This window comes from Silurus aristotelis (assembly GCF_946808225.1).
Source record: "Silurus aristotelis genome assembly, chromosome: 2".
Taxonomy (NCBI): Eukaryota; Metazoa; Chordata; class Actinopteri; order Siluriformes; family Siluridae; genus Silurus; species Silurus aristotelis.
Window position 1 is genome coordinate 9,647,142 of NC_139575.1, and position 20,149 is coordinate 9,667,290.

General features: G+C 39.1%; 1 protein-coding gene and 1 long non-coding RNA gene across 5 annotated transcripts in view; one reads left to right on the forward strand and one right to left on the reverse strand.

Annotated features, from left to right (window-relative positions):
* The window catches only part of pik3r3b (phosphoinositide-3-kinase, regulatory subunit 3b (gamma)), a 214,834-nt gene that overhangs the window by 176,076 nt on the left and 18,609 nt on the right, over nt 1–20,149 (forward strand). Inside the window, exon 1 of one of the 4 annotated variants that reach the window (XM_083566981.1) lies at nt 17,448–18,161. The exons of the other annotated variants lie outside the window; for them this stretch is intronic. Within the exon in view, the coding sequence (XP_083423107.1) occupies nt 18,059–18,161 (103 nt within the window). The 5' untranslated portion in view covers nt 17,448–18,058. Of the gene's footprint in view, nt 1–17,447; nt 18,162–20,149 lie in introns of those variants that run through there. 4 annotated transcript variants of the gene reach the window in all.
* On the reverse strand, nt 1,102–19,776 carry LOC310740853. The gene is made up of 2 exons (XR_014537774.1): nt 19,629–19,776; nt 1,102–5,212 (listed from the first exon to the last, which is right to left on the reverse strand). It is a non-coding gene; the product is annotated as an uncharacterized lncRNA (long non-coding RNA).

Below are 20,149 nucleotides of genomic sequence, written 5' to 3' on the forward strand. Positions count from 1 at the left end.
CATCCTAACCACTAGACCACCAGTGAACATCATATCATGCAGGTGTAAGTAATGCATATTATTACACCTCTATGGTAAACATATTGACAGAAATAAATCTGCTAGCCAGAAGCCACAAAGGTTTCTTCTTTTTTTATTTTTATTTTTTTATTTCTATTATATTATGTTAGGGACATCTGTGTGATGTTCAGAAGGCCTCTGAGGGGTTGTCAAAATGTTTTGAGTTATAATTACAAGTGCAAAATGAACAAAAGATACACTTCTATAGTATAGTAGCCTGATGTGCTATTTAATGTGGGGGAGGTGATAGCTTAGTGGTTGAGGTATTAAACTTTGGATCCGAAGGTCATGAGTTCAAATCCCAGCCATGTCATGCTGCCCCATAACCAGATAGCTGCACATAAATGAGGTAAATGTAAGTCACTCTGGATAAGAGCATCTGCCAAATAATGTAAATGTATTTATTTTTTTATTTTTTTATTTTTATTTACATTTTTTTCAGCTTGTCCTTTCACTCATTCCCTCACTTGCTCACTTGCTCTTTCCTCTCTCATCATAGCCATGGCCATTCGTCTTCATCAGGCAGAGAAGTGTCTCAGCAGCACCCTGAATAATTGACGACCCGCTCTAATGATTGGCCGCTCGGTTAACAAAGACGTGCTGCGGTCAATGCGAGTGCTGGTGTCGGTTGTCATGCGCTGCGGTGATGTCATCGCTTTGGACACACATTTCTCTGTAAGCCATAGAGGGACCACAGCCGTGTCAGTCATACAGACATCTATCCTAGTATTTCTGAGACATGCTAGCAACATATATGATTACACATATAGTTCAACTGGCAGATAATACACAGGGCAAAAAAAAATGTTGGAGGACACCTGACCATAAGATTAATATGTGCTTTTTGAACATCTCATTCCACATTTACTGTTATAATAACCTCCACTCTTATGGGAAGATGTTCCACAAGATTTTGGAGTATCCTTGTGGAGATTTGTGAAGCTAATTTTGATACTACTTGCGTTTTCAGTGGCTTGTTAACGAGCAGACATTGTGTGCAGTTATTGTGCTTTTTTGTGAATGAATAAATGGTTTCGATTTGAGGAAAATCACATATATTTCAAATAATAAGGGATTACATGAATAAGATTTAATTACATGTAAATAAAATAGTGAAGGCACACATTCCCCCACACTTTGGAATCATACTGTCTGCTCACAGCTTGGCTATCCTCATACCTTGTATTAAAAATACTGTCTAATCACTATGAGATGTGTTTGTCAAGTTGGTTGTATTGCAGGAAAATGCTGTAGTAGGTTTACTGTATTTTCTGGACTATAAGCCGCTACTTTTTTCCCACTCATTGAACCCCACGGCTAATATATGGATTTTTCCTGGGTTTTGCTGGTTTCACAAGATTCAAGCCAAAAAACATTAGACCAATGAAATTGCCTAACGGGTTCAGGTGAACCAATGAAATTCTTTATATTAAATCGCGCTCCCACTGAATCGGGCCGAACCACATCATAAATATTGACCTGCCGCTCACTCGGACTGTCAACAGGAAATGGGAATCATTCGTCACTCTGAAAACAACCGGGCATGAAAAAACACACTTCACCTGTGTTCTGAGCTGCACGGCATCGGGAGAAAAGCTTCACCGATGGTGATTTTTAAACGCACGACAATACCAAAAGATAAACTCGAGAGAAATCGTTGTGAAAGGAAGGAGGAAGACAGTGAACAATGACTTTCTTGGTAGGCTACTGTTTAGATACAAGCCGTGTAACAGACACTGTCTTTCATTAAAGCCGGTGTAAAGTACATTAGTTTCAGTGTAGGAACCTGCGGGTTATAGACAGGTGCGGCTTAATTATGTTCAAAATAAAAATCTTTGTAAATTCAGTGGGTGCGGCTTATATTTGGGTGCGCTTAATAGTCCGGAAATTACGGTACTTGATATTTTTACAGAGCTTTGATTGTGTTGTTATCAATAATGTGGAATACAATCAGATCCCTGTCATTTTAATGTTGTCTGTTTGTTACTTTATAGTTTTTTAACAATACACAATACCAGTATCAGTATTGGCGTAATGGTGGTGACCCTGTTACCTGATTACAGATGGTCCCCGAGTTACTAGGGGTGGACTTACAATTTTTGGATCTTACAGTGATGAAAGCAATACGACACAATTGTATAAATATTTGAAGTCTCATGTGGCAGGTAAATATAGCAGCGTATTTTTCCAACTCCACCTTCGAAACGGCGCTTGTCCACACGCCCACTGCCGCCTACATATATACTGTATAGTTTACACAGTATGGTACTGTAAATTGTAAGTTTCGCTAAATGATGTGCTGTAATTTGTTCAATTATTTACAATTTACAGTATACTACCCCATACTGATCACCATTCTTTAGGATTCCTGTGTAGGCTAGACCATGTCTTGACTTTTTAAGTTACGATGTTGTCATAGGAACGCCTCCCCATCGTAAGTCGGGGAATTTCTGTATATGGTTACACTGTCAGGATTATGCCAAAGGACATGACTACATTTCTCCTCAGCCACTAGACCAAGTTTCATGTTTGTTTTTGCACATTATTTATATTTGCACATAATTAGCACTTGTATATAGTCTCAACGTTCACTGAATTTTTTGTCCCTTTGTTTGTCTTCCTTCATGGTTGCCATTGTGAGTCTTGTTCCACTGTTTGTTTTATGTTCTTTGTTTCGTCACTTTGTGTTTGGCTTTCATCAGATTTACTTTTGCACTGTATTAAAGACAACCTTTACCTGGATCTTATTCCTCGAACCCTTCTTTTTTAAATTCAACTTTTAAAACTTTTTTGGGACATTTTCCAGGTGAATGAGCAGAATTCTCACTCTAAGCCTCACTCTGAATGCTCTCTGTGAGCTCTGACTGATTTCAGATATAGTCTGTGTAATCAGCACGCCATGACTTGGAAGAGAAAAAAGAATTGCTGATTCCTTTTCATCCTAGTCTCTCGCTTGTCAGAAAGATATTCGAATGCTCAATTAGGCATTTCTTTCACCCTCTTGTTAGTCTGCTGTGCTTAACCCATCTTCTTCTGTTACTGGGCTGAAGGCATGGTGAAGCAAGGGAGTGAAATGTGCCATGAATACTCCTCCTCCCATCCTGATCTTTTGAAAGGGCTTTAATCTCAGCCCACAATCCTTTTTCTCTTTCCCTCCTCTCCTCCTGGTACATCTTTTACACACAGTCACTCAACTTTGTTTTACTTCACGACCTGTGGGTGAGTTCAGCTCAACCCAGCTTTGGCTGAGGAGTCTAATTTGCTGGAATTCAAACATGTTTGTCTTGAATCCTTGATTATTGGATCGTTCATTGTGGAGAATCGTGGTTATGTAGACCATTTTTAGTAATAAACTAAACGAATATACAACAACATCAACTATGAATGTTACATAAAGTGTAGATTTCAGTTCTGCAATGTTAACAACAAAAATAAAGAACTCACTGAATTATATATTCAAAAAAGCCAACCAGAACTGGTAGACAAAATACACAAACCATGTACTTGAGTAAATTAGAGATACAATAGATAAAATACTACTCTGTTAAAAGTAAAAGTGCTCCCTTTAAACTGTCATTAGAGTAAAAGTATAAAAGTATTTGCCTTTAAATGTACTTAAGTATCCAAAGTACTATGATTTATTATGGCTATAATGTTTCTATTATAATTTTTGTCACAAGACTCAACTCAGTTGATGTGAAAAGACTCTAATGTTACTCTCGGCACACTGATCTATTAATAGAACTACTTAAAAAGAATTGTGCAAATAGGGCCACAGGTGTTGTGGCAAGTTGGAATCAGGAGTATTTGTCATTATTTATTACTTTAAGAATGTTCTGTTTGCTGTTGAACTGATGCTGAACTGTATATTCATGCGAGGTAGAAAACGCCAAGCGGCATTCAAAACAAAACCCATGCTCTTCCCTGATTGGTTGCTTGAGGCGTGATTGGCAAGTTAAGTTTTTATCCACTCAGAGATGAAAAGGAACGACTGATTTTGCTAAATGTAGTTGAGTAAAAAGATATTTGACTTTAAAATGTAGTGAAGTTAAAGTAAAATTCTCCACAAATAGAAATGCTTCAGTACAGATACATGAAAAAGCTACTAAAGTACAGTAGCGAATTACATTTACTTCATTACTGTCCACCACTGCCAATCTCTGAATCACGATTTAAAGATGCACATACTAATAAAATGCAGTGCTATGCAGGAGATGATATGGAGGCTCAGCTGAACCCGCTAATTCTGAAATAAAACGCACTCGGCGTGGAAGCTTGTGTTTATCAGCAGGCTTCTACTTACAGTAAAGCCCAATGATTTAGCTTTCTTGGATGCAGTGCTAAAGTATGTCTACAGCAGGATCAGGGTCTTTTTTCTTCAGAATGATAATGACCAGGGAGTCATTTCCTTGCTCCAGTCTCAGTAGTCTCAGACCTTTTGAGTCTGGTTCCTCTGAAGGTTTCATCCTCATGCCATCTCAGGGAGTTTTTCCTTGACACAGTCACCACCGGCTCGCTCATTAGGGACATTCTTTTAGAACCGTTTTTTATCTGTGTAAAGCTGCTTTGTTAAAAGCGCTATGCAAATAAAAATAAATTGAATAGTGCTTAGTCAAGAAACTCCTAGCCTACTGTATTTACAGTAAGCACAGTCTTAAATGAAGAAAAAAAAAATTCGGCAGACTCTTGAACGTCTGGTATGCAAGTTTCTGTGTCCTGTAACTGGACACCTTTTTCTCGACGGATGTGTGACAAACATGGCAGCATGCCTGGTCCTTTGCAGATTTTCTGGAATCCATGTTTGGTCACCTGGCCTCTAAATGCACATCTCAGGAACCTTTTACACATGTGCTGTTTGACCTCGGAGAACGTTGAATGAAGTTGGGTTTGCTTGTACACAAGTCGACTCCCCCCCTGCAGGCAGGGTTTGGCTCAGCTGGGACTGTGTCAATAGCTTCTGGCTCCGGTTACTGTAAGGATGTAAGCTTAATCAGCCTGCCAGTCTGCACAGCAGTCTGGAGCTGGATTTGAGTTGACAGGGTTGCTAAGTGATAAACAATGGCACTGTGCACTTGTTCCCCCTCTTCACACCTTTTAAACTGTGGATTGGTATCATGTGGTCATTTGGTAGTTGCTGCTGGTGGGATGCGGTCTGTAAAAGAGCATATAAAAGTATTTAAAAAAAAAAAAAAAAAGGAATGAAAACTATTCAATTATTATTTTTTTTTTTAAGAAGGTTTTTTGTTTAAGAGTAAGAAAGGAAGTGTTCAGTATTGTAGACATAAACAGGAGATTGAGAAGAGAATAACAATAGAACTATACTTTGAAATACTTATGAAATATATACATAAAACAAAAATAAATAAAAAAATTTTTTTACACATTTTAAGCTTTTCTTACATTTTTTCCCTTCTTTTTTCACAGAAATAAGTGTGTGTAAGAGGGAGCCATATTGACTGATTAAACAAGAGTCAAAGTTAAAGTTTAGATAGATAGATAGATAGATAGATAGATAGATAGATAGATAGATAGATAGATAGATAGATAGATAGATAGATAGATAGATAGATAGATAGATAGATAGATAGATAGACGGATAGGCAGGCAGACAGATAGATCCTTGATAATATATTGGTGATGTAATATGTTTACACACCAGGTAAACATTAGCTGCCATTGTTGTCTAGTAAATCAGGAAATCAGGTGTTTTTAGTTTCCGTGTGTTGTGATGGTGCCTTGGTGGTACATTTGGTAGCTCTGCCATTTCACAGTTCCCGGTTTTACAGCTCAATCTCGAGCTGCGTGTTCATACTGGGCTTGGGCAGGTTTTCTCATGCTTCTCTCTCTCTAAATCATACAGCCACAACTGCCTATTTCCAGAGATGGCTGCTAGAAATTGTTCCTAGATTTGCAACTGTGTGTGTGTGTGTGTGTGTGTGTGTGTGTGTGTGTGTGTGTGTGTGTGTGTGTGTGTGTGTGTGTGTGTGTGCGTGTGTGTGTGCGTGTGTGTGTGTGTGTGTGTGTGTGTGTGTGTGTGTACGATAGCCTGTGATGGACTGGCCTCCCATTCATTTACATTCACATTTACATTTCACTCATTTGGCAGACAATTTTGTTCAAAGTGTCTTGCAACTGAACTGAGCAGATGAAGGTCAAGATTCGTGCTCAAGGACCCACCAGTAGAAGCTTGGCAAATTCAAATTTATAACCTTCTGATCCTGGCATAAGCTCCAGATCCACCATGACCCTGGCCTGGTTAAAGCTCTTAATGTTGAATGAATGCTCTACTTTTAGCAAATTGTATATAGAAAAAGACGTTTGATTGTCTTTTGGCAAACAGGAAGTGGTGGTAGAAGTACACCGCTCCTATAATTGCTTAAAAGTACAAATTCCGTGCTAAAGACTCCAGTAAAAGTTAATGTACCCCTTTTTTATTTCTACTTGAGTGGAAGTAAAAAAGTGCTAGCTTTTAAATGTACTTAATTATCAAAAGTAAAGTAGTGATCAGTGAGAACTAGACTTGAATAATGGGTGCAATTCAAAGTTGCATTCTCCTAAATGTTAAATCTTTTTAAGGAGAGAGTTTTCTACAGTTTCATCAAAGTGACGGTACATTTACTCTTCAGAAACTCTAAAACACCAGAACCATATGGTTACACTTGGGTTAGAGCATGCTTTCCTGAAATCTTAAAAGTAAAGATTAGGATATCACACATTCAAATGTAGTGAAGTAAAAATACAAATGTACTTTATGTAATTACTCACAGTCCACCACTCCTCACTGCTCACTTTATATGGAAATACAATTAAATACAAATCGTAAAATACATTCCTTTAGCCTGGACAGTACAGCATACACATTTTATTCTTAAAGCGGGCGGTCAGGGCGAGCAAAGCCTTCTCTGCTGGCCTAAACACTATCAGAAGCATTGACCTACATTTACAACCCAAATTCTAATATTTGTTCCATGAAATTGTATTAATTTATTCCCAACAGTTTATTCTCTTCATTTCGTGGCGTTTCTCTTGGCTGCACTGCTTTCAGTACATGTATGTGGAAATCAGATGTGGAAATTTTATGTCCAATCTGATTTCAGCCTCTATGTGTTGCCATGTCAGTCTAATCTGCCCAGGGCCTTCAATGTCAATACTGCTGGCCTTTTTACCATTGAGAATATCACCAACGGGTCAGTTTTTTTAACCAATCAGATTTTATATTTGCCTCACAGGGCAGCTAGTTGGCCCAGAATAGCGTCAGCATTTTTCCGTCCTCTGATTGGTGGGTCAGAGGGAAACTGTTACAGCCAAGTTCAACTGTCAAAAAAAAGCTCTGCACACATTAATACATCTGAGTAGAGAAAAGTTTTTTTAAGGAAAAGCTAGACATCGTGAGGAGGTCGGCCAACCCCGAAGCTAGCTAGCTTGTCTCAGCCCGGGAAAGGGTTTGTTCACCACTTCCAGACCAGTGAATACGAGCGGTACCACTGGATTACAGCCTCTGAGGATCGGTGCACATTATGGGTCTGCATCTCTGAGTAGGTTGTATTTTATTAACATGTTTTTGTCATGTTATTAGACAAATATTGATTCTGAACTGCTCCAGATGATGTAGGTGCACAGTTGTGGTTGTAGTGTAGAGGTTTGGAGCTTGCTTTAGTAAAATGGTATTCACCCTCCATATGTGAAATGCCTCTCTATCTGTAATGCCACGTGTTGTTATATTACTTTTTTGTATAGTATTGATGGTTTCTATAATCGTGACGTGATGGTGGTATTAAGAGGTGGATTACGTCGGGTAAGTTCTCACTGAAGGCCCGGGTACCAAATGCACGGCCCGCCACTGATAAAAAGCAATGTAACTGAATTCTCTAGTTCAATTGTCACATCGTCACCATCCTAAGAGTGCTATGGTTGATTACTTTTAACTTAGATATAAGCAATAAACTCTGTATAGTTGTAGCTGTGTGCAAAATAACATCAACGTCTGTAATTGTAATTAAGTCTGTGTTTAAAGAATATATAAATTATAGGATGATGTTACATTAAGCAGCAGATTAAAGACCCACTTCTACTGAATTCAGTGTGTCCTGCTTCAGGAGTTTTATAACTAACTAGTTGTATAAGGAAAACATGGATATTTATGTGTGTTGTTTATCTAAGGTGCTCTTTGCTTCTTGTTCGATTAGGAATGTAATTATCTGTGCAGCTACAGCATGTACAGTACAACATCAGTGTTTAGCGTTAAGTCATTTTCAAGACTACACAACTGTAAATCAGATCAAAACCAACCAGGGAGGGAGGACACTAAAAAATACAGTGTGCTTTGGATCTATGGGAAGAAAGCTGAAGTGTACATTGTATTTTAAACTAATGGTGTTATTTTAGAGGTTCACTGGCAAGTCATGACACTACCATTTCCTGAGCCAGCTGGCATACGGTGAGTTTTTCCATCCACTGCTGCATGCATCCTCTGAATGAGTGCTCTGAGCTAGTTCATCTACTGGCATGAGAAAGTGGATCACCGTGTCAGTTCGAGAGCTTATTTTAAATTAAAGCGACAAGATGACTTCCAGCTGTGAGTTAGCTGTGTGTTTAACAAGGTTTTTAAAAAGGAGTAAAATGAGTAAAGCAATTTTTACTGCTCCAATACAAGATACACAAATATGTATGGTCCTGTCAAGCAGACACAAACATCAACATGAAGAATAGGACATGTGGCTTTGCATGGTTACATGACGAAAAGCTTTTATCACTTAGGGTGTACTTACTTTTGTCCAAGTTTCATTTCTGTAGTATTGTCCCTTGAGAAGTTATACTATAATGGTTATATATATATATATATATAATATTAGGGGTCGCCACAGCAGATCATCCGCATGTTTGATTTGGCACATGTTTGCCCTTCTTAACGCAACCCTCCCCATTTATCCGGGCTTGGGACCGGCACAAAGAGTGGCTGGGGTTGGTTTCCTGACCAGGGATCGAACCTGGGCCGCAGCGGTGAGAGCACCACATCCTAACCACTAGACCACAAGGGACCCATACACACATTTACAAGAATAAAACTTATAATAAAACTCTTCTAAGCTCTTTACCCTGATTAAAGTCTTCGTTATATTTATTTATATTTATATATATTTATATTTAGTTTATTCTGTGAACACTCAGCAGAAGGCAGGAAGGAATACACTTGGGATAAGACACCAATCCATCACAATACAGCACGCCCATGTGCATTTACACCTCGGGGAAGTAGCCAGTACACCTAGTAGCATGTTTTAAGTGAAAGAAAACTCGAGAACCAACAGGAAACCCAATGCAACACGCAAATTGGTTTATAGACCATAACTGGTGCCTAGGATTAAACCAATCTTACAGTCAACAATAATCAAACTACATATTTTAAGAAGGTGCCCTTCACATGAGGACCAGAGATGAACAGCATTTAAATGAATATTGTAATGAACCAATAGCAGATACACATTTCAGCTCCTCCATATGACATGCTGCTGTACTAAAGACCTCATTGTTCTCCAGGGTAAACAGCAGCTATCTTCATCTATAGTACCAGGCTGTTTGTAGCTTTGTTCTCACTGTTTGACTCCTGTAGCCTGGAGGCTATAACCCAGGTCAGGCTGATGTGAAAAGGGCTCTTTAAAGCTGTGTACAGTGTGGTGGAGGCCGCACGAATGTGGTGGTTGTTTAGGTTATTGTACAAATCCCCATCGTATCTATGAAGGGCACAAAACTGCATCAAGCAACGAATGAAAACCGTTCATGAATGACCTTTAAATTTAAATCGCTGAATGTTATCGTGGATATTCATTTCGGCTTTAGTGCAGTACAGTACAAGTCAAGGGTTTGAGGGGTTAATGTGTCACCTCTAACCATCCAAGCATTAAACAATGCCTAGGGGCCCTTCATCAGAAGTAAGAATTTTCACATAGTCCCTGCACTTTGTGCGTGCGTAATTAATTTAGTTTGATGATTGTATGATTTCCATTGAGGTTTCATGCTGAGGTGAACAAACTATCCAATAAAGCCCCCCTCTCATGCACTTGGTTACAATTATACATGGCACCTGATGCCCAGATCGTCCCCTGACAGATTACTAACCTCCCTCCTACGTGCACTGTAGCTAATCCTGAATACCCACAATTCCCAGTGTAAAGGTTGCTAAGCGTTTGAATTGCATACAGACTGGGACATGAATGTTGCTCATGTAGCAATACAATATTGGTAGACACAATATATAGCATTTGTTTGTTGTGGTTTATTTTCCTTTCTTTTCTTTCTGTTTTTAAAGCTCAATTTACAGTGTTTTTGATCATTTTCTCAAGGTTAGTGCAGAAACTGACAGAACACAAGTTGCAGAGAAACAGAAGCACTGCTTGTTGCTGATTGGTATACACCAAACAGAGTTTATATTTCTGAATTATTTCATGGAGGTTTTTAGTGTGAACGATGGCCGTACATCTGATTTGGTACTGTCACACGTTCATTGTATCTTATTTTTATTTTGTTGTTGTGAAACATCCATTTTGTCACTGACATCATTTAAAAAACTGTCATCGACATTACAATCATTCGTTTGCAGTTAATATAAAAAGCCTAACGAAATGATCAGTCAGTGTTAATCTAAACATATGCTACGATTGACTAAAACTCGCAACTAAGAATTCCCTAATGAGTTTAGAAAGTGATGTAATTGCGAGTTCTGAGCTAAGTGCAATGCATCAATAGGCTCCACCTCAGAGGCTGCCCCCACAGACAGAAGTGTATCGGACACCAAGCATTAGAATCTTGAAGGCTTCTTTGTATTTCTCACTTTTGAGTACCAGATTCTGGTGAGAAAACTAAGCTTTGAACATTATGAAACGTATTATGAAGTAGTTACTTGATTTTGAAAGAAAAAAAAAATCATGTTATCCCTGTTTTGTTTTGTCTGGGCCAATGTTAAATAAGATTCCTTTGCATGTTACTAGTTGATAGTAGGGAAAAGTCTATAGTCAGTTATTTTCAGTTGGGGCTTCGAGATGCAGGTTATGTTTTGCATTTTTCCCCATTGCTCCGGGGGAATGATCTGGATCCAATATTATTTTGAAACAGGATAAAGCACTTGGAAGTCTTTAGACTAAAGATAAAATAAAAAAAGGAGTAAACATGCCAGTTCTTGGGCACTATTTTGTTGAAAGGTAACAAACCCTTTTTGATACCCAAAGGTTTATCTTTGGAAGACTAAACTAATCTTAACTCATGTCTTACTGATGATGTAGATAAATTTACACTGATCAGGCATAACATAACATTATGGTAAAGTGAATAACACCGATTATCTCTTCATCGTGGCACCCGTTAGTGGATATATTGAGCAGCATGTGAATATATTGTCTTCAAAGTTGACGTGTTAGAAGCAGGAAAAATGGGCAAGCGTAAGGATTTGAGCGAGTCCAACAGACGAGCTACTGAACCTTACTTGCTGAAGAAGTTAAATGTAGGTGGTCGTAATGTTATTTCTGTTCTGTGGCCATAAAGTTATGCCTGATCAGTGTATGTCATCATTGTTACTGTTCCATAAAGTCTTAAACCACAGTTTCAGCTGGTTCTTGTTTTTTTCTTTAATGTGTTTCATTTTATGCCGAAAAAAAGTAAAAAAAAGCCTCTAACCATGTAGCTACTGTGGATTCTATTAATAACCCACTATCATGATAATAATCACGATTCACTATCATGATAATAATCATGATTCACTCTCATTCATGTGACACATTGTGGTCTTGTTTTAAACACATGCCATTAAACTTCCCCTCAAGCACTGCAGCTTTCCCCCTGGCTGGTTCTGTACCTTGGGTTAAAATATCTTTAATCCACATATCAAGCCTGTGTGGCACTTGTAGCATCAATAGCTGCTTAATCAGCACTGCAGGCTGTACATGTGAGACGGGTTTGTGGATCCGGCTGGCTGATCTTGTATCTGCCTGAGTCATTCAGCCTGCAGGCAGGAAAGGGTTAAAGAGTTAGAGTCAGGCCTTTATCTGCAGAATGCTGAGCCATGGTGGCCGGTACCATGACAACCACAGAGAACGAAAGGGGGAGAGAGAAGGAAAAAGAGATAGAGAGAGAGAGAGAGAGAGAGAGAGAGAGAGAGAGAGAGAGAGAGAGAGAGAGAGAGAGGACAGAAAAAAAGTAGACAGGAAAAGGGATGGAAAAATTATAATGTAAAACATAACATTAGAGCGTACAGAGATGATAATTATGATGATGATGTACGAGAGAGAGAAAGTGGTGGGTAGGTGGGTGCCACCAGCTTATTACACTATGTCACCGGAGTATTGCATCAGTCCAACAGGGACGCTCACATTGCAGAATGACATCACTCGGTTTAGAGAGTAGGAGGAGAGACTGATAAGCTCTCAAAGCAAAGGGGGGTCGTATCTCCACCTCTCACTTCGGCAGAGTCATTAACACATTGGTGTCAGTTTTAAGGCCACCCTGTAGCATGTGTACTCTGCCTAGTCATGCCTTTTTTCACACATTTGAATTTGTAGGTGCATAGTTGCATTCAGACAAATGTACAGAAATTTGTCTGAAATAAACAGACAGTCCGCTTAATCGTTTAACTCGAATCAGCGCATACATTATCTAAGACACATGACTCCTCCTGGGGAGTGCAGCCATAAGAGACCATTAGTGTGGCTCAGTGGAAAAATACCGGGTGATAGCAAGTCACGCTCGAAAGTGTATCTGATAATAAAGAACTTTTTTTTTGCTTTTTTTGGGAATTTGTAATGCCTGCTTGGTCTGTAATGTGCTTTCAGGCAGATGGGTTCCAGGCTTGTCATGCGAACCTATTATTAAGTGTCTCACCTCTAATGGAAAAGTCTGCACAAATGCAAAACTCATTCATATTCACTATGGGAAGACATGCTTGCTGTTATCTATCTGTTCTCACGAGGCATGTTTTACATGTTTCTTAGGCGCAGTGAAAATTTGCAAAGGCAGCAATAATAGAGGTGAAATGAAGCCTGGGTTTGGGGTTACTAGCTCAGGCTGTTCTGTTCTCACCTGTTACCATATGAAGGACGGAGCTTTAAGATCCGTCGATATCTCTTTAGATGTCCTTTCCTGCCAGGAACTTGGAGGAAGATAGTGTACAGCTTAGACTGGCAGTTTTTTATACCATGTTACCAAACAAAAGAAAGAGAGAGAGAGATAGAGCGAGAGAGACAGTGACGATGAGAGCAGCCTGGATCTGATGAGCTCAGCAAAAAAGTGAAAAGGCGATCTCTCTCACCGTGTAATTTATAACAGCATGAGACCAATTTCCTTTAGCCATTTCTGCTGGAGAGCCTTCTTTTGGATTTCAGAAACTGTGAATTATGCATCAGAGAGAGCAGTGCTTACACAATAGCCACTGTGGTGTGTATCTTTAATGCTCAACTTCTGCCATAGAACACTCTGTTTACATTTACACACTAAACTGTACACTTGAGCTGCTAAGGTCACAAAAAAAATACGACAGTGCCTGAGGCTTCTGTGTAATCTCTATAATCAGAACTTTTCATCAAGTAAGGCTTTATTTTACACACACACACACACACACACACACACACACACAAAACGTGGTCAGGCTGTTTAGAATCTCTCTGTTAGCCACGCCTGCCCTTCGGCTCAAAGTCAACAATCTACATACACAGAGAATGAGAAAATTCAGCTTGTAAAATGTAACACGTAATCAATTCTCAGCAGATCCCGTCGAACAGAACTGCAAGCTAACTCTCGTGGTATGACGAAGAAGGAAGTTGGGCCGTTTGGGTTTGTAAATAAAACTCCAACCTGTTTGAAACAGGTTCATACAACTTGGTCAAGCACATTTTCTTTCCAGCAGTAAGGGAAGCAGGTTTAGGCTGAGGCATGGAAACAACGTGTATTATTATTATAGTAGGACAGCCAAAGAGCGACTGCTGTGTTTACATTAGCATTATTTTTTGTTGAAGTTTCGCTGTAGCTATCATGTGATTGACCTTAAGCTCATTATTCATTAAATGGAATTTTCTGATCTAAACACTGATGTAAAAATTATGCAATATTGGAAAAAACAAAACTAATTCAAACATTATAATTTTTTGGGGTTAATTTGGACTGTCGCATAAGAACTGCATGCATTATGGCATTACATCGCATTATGGATGCTGATGTGGCAAAAAATTTGGTGTTTTTGAACTTCACCCCTGATTTTTAGCTGCTGATTCTTTACCTGTTACTTTTTTGAATAAAGTACTCTCTACTCTAATAAAAAACGGACCACATATTGACATTTCAGCTTTGCAAAATGTATTGTATGTATTAAGTACCACAGTAGCGGGCCGTGAATTTCACACACCTAAATTAATCCACCTCTTAATACAATCATTATGACTCCATGGCTGAAGAAACCATCAATATTATACAGAAACGCAGTATACCAGAGCACTGCATCACCAGATATCTAATGCAGTAATAATGAATGGCATTACAAAAGCAAGTAACCCAGTGTACACAATTCAACAAGTCTCCTTTCACTGCAGCCACAGCTGCACCGCCCGCATACATAATTTTCAGCAGAAGCATTGATAACCTCATAAAATAATGCAATGTTTTCTGTGCATTTTTGTGCATTTTTCCACATGCATTACGGTTTTCCTGGAGATTTGAAATTAAGAAAGAATTGTGTGTTTTTAAACTAAATCGACAGGAAAGAAAACGCAAAAGTATAAATGGTTATTGAAAACCTGTTTTTAACTGTTTTGTCTCATGATGTCCAGTTTTCCTTGAAAAGTCTGTGTTGAAAATGACCTTATAAGTGTATCTGTGACCAAATCAATTTCTTCTCCGTTGTCAGCTATTGTGAAATAAATTTTTTTCTAAAAAAGCTATTAAATCCACACAAATATAATTGAGCTTGTGCTTTTTGCTACTGATGCAGTTTGCAAGCTAGTGCACTCTCTGACCATCCAATCGAAGAACGCGCAAATGCTGAAGTTACTGGATGCCTGCTAAATGGCCTCAGTGTGGCCATCTCGAAATCTGATTGGTTAAAGGAACTTTATGCTACAGGTGCCCCCTATGATTAATACTGGAGGCCTTGCACAGATCCGTTTGACCCTGGCAACATGGTGCCTAAAATAAATAAAAACATAAACAGACACTCAAAACTATGAGAGAAAAGATATGAAAAGAAGAGAATAGACTGTTGGAAATAATTGAATACATATTCATGAATATTTATAATAATATAGTGATTCTTTTAGTGTTTGGGCCAACAGAGAAGGCCTTGCTGGCCCTGAAGGCCTTCCACTGAAATACTGTTAATTTGTAAGGTTTTTAAAAATCACAGGTTGTGCTGTTATAGAAAAATATCAGTCAAGATTTAAGAAATGGGTGGTTAGGGTTAGGGTTAGGGTTAGGGTTAGGGTTAGGGTTAGGGTTAGGGTTAGGGTTAGGGTTAGGGAACGGCCTGACTGTTTCCCGTATCCCAAAGTGTTGTATATTTCCAAGTTAGTTCATGAGAATCATCAGATGGTAAATTACTTGCAGCTAAAACCAGTCATTCCCTCACTGACTATGGTTTTACCCACAACCCTTTTTTTGTGACACCAGAGACTTTTTACACGTCTCATTACATAACACTTCATGACCAAAGTGCATACGTTTATCTTTGCCTTTTTTTATTAGAATATATTATATTTTTATATCCACAGTTTTCCTGAACACTGTTCATTGTATTATCATACCTATGATCTTTCTACATATGTCCTGATCAGTCTACTCTTTAGTCGATAACATTCACGTTTCATATGGATGTGTGAGTGGTTTCTATGGCCACCTCACTCAGTGTGACTAGTGTACAGGGAATTAACATGTGGTTGAATCTCAAGAGTCATGTCATTTAAACAGAAAGCTCTCCCCACCCTCATTAGTGAAAAATATTCCAATGTAATGTTTTATCTGTTGATGTTCTTGATATTATTTTATCAAGTTTTAATCTGATTCATTTTAAGCCAGTCAGTGTATGCCCGGGTTATTTTTAAATGCAGTTTGTGCAGATATTATAGGCATAATAGGTTTCCGCTGGGAGTTATTGCTTGGTCATTGTTTCGGATCCGTCTGTCAACACAGGATCGAGGCACAGTTAGTGACAATTAGGCAAGTTTGACACACTTGATAAGAAATGCCTGTGGCAGGCCGAAGCCATCTGGCTGGTCCTCTGAGTGTTGAATTAAATAGATGCTCATAATGTTATGTTGAGGTCTCTACAGGATGGGAAAGATGGACATCTTTATCCATAAAGATTCGCAGATTTGACTAATTAAAACAAGGGGACCAGACAGGCAGATCAGTCAAGAATCAGTATTTACTTTCTATAAGCTATTATAACTTTAACATTTTTTACATTGTGAATTTGACTTTTTAAATAAAAGCTATTCTTATTTTACATGCAGTGTGAAATCCATTACAGTGAATGTATTCAGGGGAAAAAAGGAACTCATGGTGGTTGTTTAAATTTTATCAAACGATCGGATGATTTTTCAAGTAAGTATTGTGGTGTAAGCTTTTCACATAACACCATGGTTGAACGTGTTTTACAGTAAATGTGTGGTAGCACATGGTTTTTTAATTAAATACCAAAAATGTGTGGTTGTAAAGAAAAATAGGACAAATTAGTAAAAAAATGGGATTAGTTTTCAAGGCTTAGGGTGATTGATAGGAATGGCAGGGTTTCAAGCCTCAGGATCCCCATTATTGCCAAGTTAGCAGTTTTAGGCCCTCGAGTAAGGCCCTTAACCTTCTGCGCTTTAGGGACGCTGTGTCATGGCTAAGCCCAGCTTTCTAACATCATTGAGGTATGTGAGGAGAGAATTTCACTGTGCTGTAATGTATATGTGACGCCTCTCTCTCATAATAGTAATGTTAGTCGGATTTCACTGGATAAACTTTAACTCTACTGCATTAAAGCCTTATTATACATATTTGGCATTAAAACACATAATATATGTTCAATATGTTAATTAAAAAGCTAAATAGCTATTTATATTAAACTTTCTATGTTAAATTTGTGCAAATGCTCGAAGTCCTCAATTACATTTCTACTCTGGTGCCATATTCTCCCCCTTTCCTCTATGTCCCTCTTAGTAACGGTTGGACCAATCAGATTTCAAGTTCACCATTTCTCGCGTGTTGATTGGCTCCCGAGAAACACGCGGCTTTCCGAAAAAAATGGATGCAAATTCCTAGTTTGGCAACCGATCCGGAGAATGCACGCTTCTGATTGGCTGCCGGCTACAGAGCATGCGCACGGAGCAGCTCCCGAGCACGGCACGTCGCTCGAGCTGGGGCGACACCATAAAATCTGGGAGAGAGGGGTGTTGGAATATGATGTCACTCGTCATGGAAGTATAAGTTGAAATAACTCATGAGCTCAAAACTAAAATATATAGCAATTGTCATGTCTGGTGCCAAAAAATATATAGACGCGATAATAATGATTAAAGTGCAAGTGTGGCGTAGTGGAAGTCGTCTTGCACGACTTTGTTGGATCGTGTCAACCCCCGGCGTGTCGGTAAAAATGGTTGGTCCTGCATGAAGTGAAAGGTTTGCCGTGAGAGCAGCTGAAATGAAAGAATGAGCCGTTCAGTGAGGTTCGGGCTCATTGGACAGTAGAGCTGGTATCTACTTTTCTGTTTTTTGTTTTGTAATATGTTGAAATTTCAGGAAGTCACTTTATAGAGCTGGAAAAAAAAAAAGAAAAGAAAAGAAACCTGGCGCTTTGTGGTGTTCAGTTGCTGCGAGGTTGTTGTAGTCTGGAACCGGCTTTCAGATTTGGAGAATCGATTCGAATCGAGTCTGAGGTAGCCAGCGTTAGCTTGCAGGACTGATTCGAAAGACTAGCACTCATTTCTTTTTTTGTTGTTGTTGTATTTTTATTATTATTTTTAATGCTTTGACGAGGACTGAGACAATGTACAATACCGTGTGGAATACGGAGAAAGACGATGGCGAGGAACTCATGATGCCCTATTCCACAGAGCTCATCTTCTACATTGAGATGGACCAGCCTCCAGGTGAGCTCCTCATACGGTTCCTGGCTCAGAGAACTTACATAACGCACTCCAAATCCACGACTTCTCAAGCTTCTCGAGATACTTCTAATGATCTAATGCAACAGTCCTGAGTCACCACAGCTTGGGGTGAAGGGAGAGAGAGAGAGAGAGAGAGAGAGAGAGAACCAGGGCTGGAGATGCTACTAGCTTTTTGTTGGATTTCTCCTCATTCAAGTTTCCTCCTATTTTTACCCTTATATATGCCATATCTATTATAACTTCATTCCATGCAGCTCAGGTTCATGCAGGGCCCTGTGACATCTTATTATTTATTTCTATGTAAACTGGTTGAGCAGCACTGACAGTAACCCAATGACGTCACTGCGCGTGTGTGTGTGTGTGTTTGGGGGGTTGTATGGACAGTGCTGAATAATGGACTGCTGTCCACCTTTTGAATATTTGAAGTAGACGTGTCCTTGTGTTTGCATATTAAAATTGAGAGAGACCTCTACAGTAGGTGTAGTTGAGGCGGGTGAGTGTCCTCCAGCCACCTCCATTTGCATAAAATCCTTGAAATGACACCAGGTTTTTTTTTTTTTTTTTTAAGTGTGTGTGAGACAGAGGATCTGCTTGGTTTTCTCAATTTAATAGCCGTAGTATCACATCTGTCCCGATCACAGAACTGGACACTAGTTCCACGTTGACGACTTTGTTTTACTACACAAAGCGATTCAGGCGACAATCATCGCACACGTTGTGTTTTATATTGATATCCGCAGACCGTGGGATTTTGTCGCACAACTACAGACGAAGTGAATTAGAAGGTGACTGAGATTTGATTGCATGTATGTGTCACACAGTGTCTGTGTCTCCAAGTGTCCAGATTTGTGTCTCGGGGAAAATACAGGGTTTTCTTTTGAGTTTTTTTTGTTGGACTCCTGATTCTCCAGACAAAGAGAGATGTTTCCGTTATTGGCGTTGACAATGTGATTATTACATTAACTCCTGAGAAAATTATTCTTCTAGTTCTTTCAGACGAAGCGATTTATCAACTTAGAACTTGGACAGTGAGAAATCGATCGAATATAACCATAGAGAATGATCCATGTAATAATTAGACAGATGAATCATAATAGTTATAGCTACATCATTGCAAAATGATTCATGCCATAGCAATAATAATAATAGTAAAAATAAATGGATATAATATAACCACAGGCAAACTGGCTGCTGTTGCAGCTTTGGCGCAAGTTATTTAATAATTACTAACAAAATCATGTGAAAATTTTGAACTGATTCATATAATACATCACTATAGACATAGAATTAATAAGAAATTAATATCAAACTGATTAGTGTCCTGTCAGACAATGTCAGTATTAGTTACAAACAAACAGACAAAAACAAACACATATATATATATTTATATAGGTTTTTGTCTGTTTTCCAATTGTTTGTGTTTTTCCAGGATGTGTTCATGGCACTTACTAGTTGCTTCTTCTGTCTTTCTTCCGGTACCTTCTGACTTCCGTGTCTGGAACGTCCCCAATCCTTCCTCCTTCAGTGTTAACTATGCAAAGCCCTGTTGTAGTTCATCTCTCTCTCTCTCTCTCTCTCTCTCTCTCTCTCTCTCTCTCGCTCGCTCGCTCGCTCGCTCGCTCGCTCGCTCGCTCTCCCCCCCCCCCCCCCCCCCCATATGCAGGTCTCAGGCCTGTGTAATATATTAGACATGACTTTGACAGCGTTTTTTACAGCCGTTCACAGTGATGTCATAGGCTCGAGCCCGGATCCCATTCAGGAGCCAGAGGCACGGCTGACAATAGCTCGTTAATCTGGACCGTTAATTCTTGATGGGATGATTCCTGTAATAAAGGCTCAGATGACTCTTTGCAGGCAGAACGCGTGAAAAGAGTCAGTGTTTGACTTGAGCGAGCGGGAACTGGAATTTTATTGCAGCGACGGTCATAGGGTTTGGGTTATGATTCTCCCCGAACAAAGCACAAGCTGTG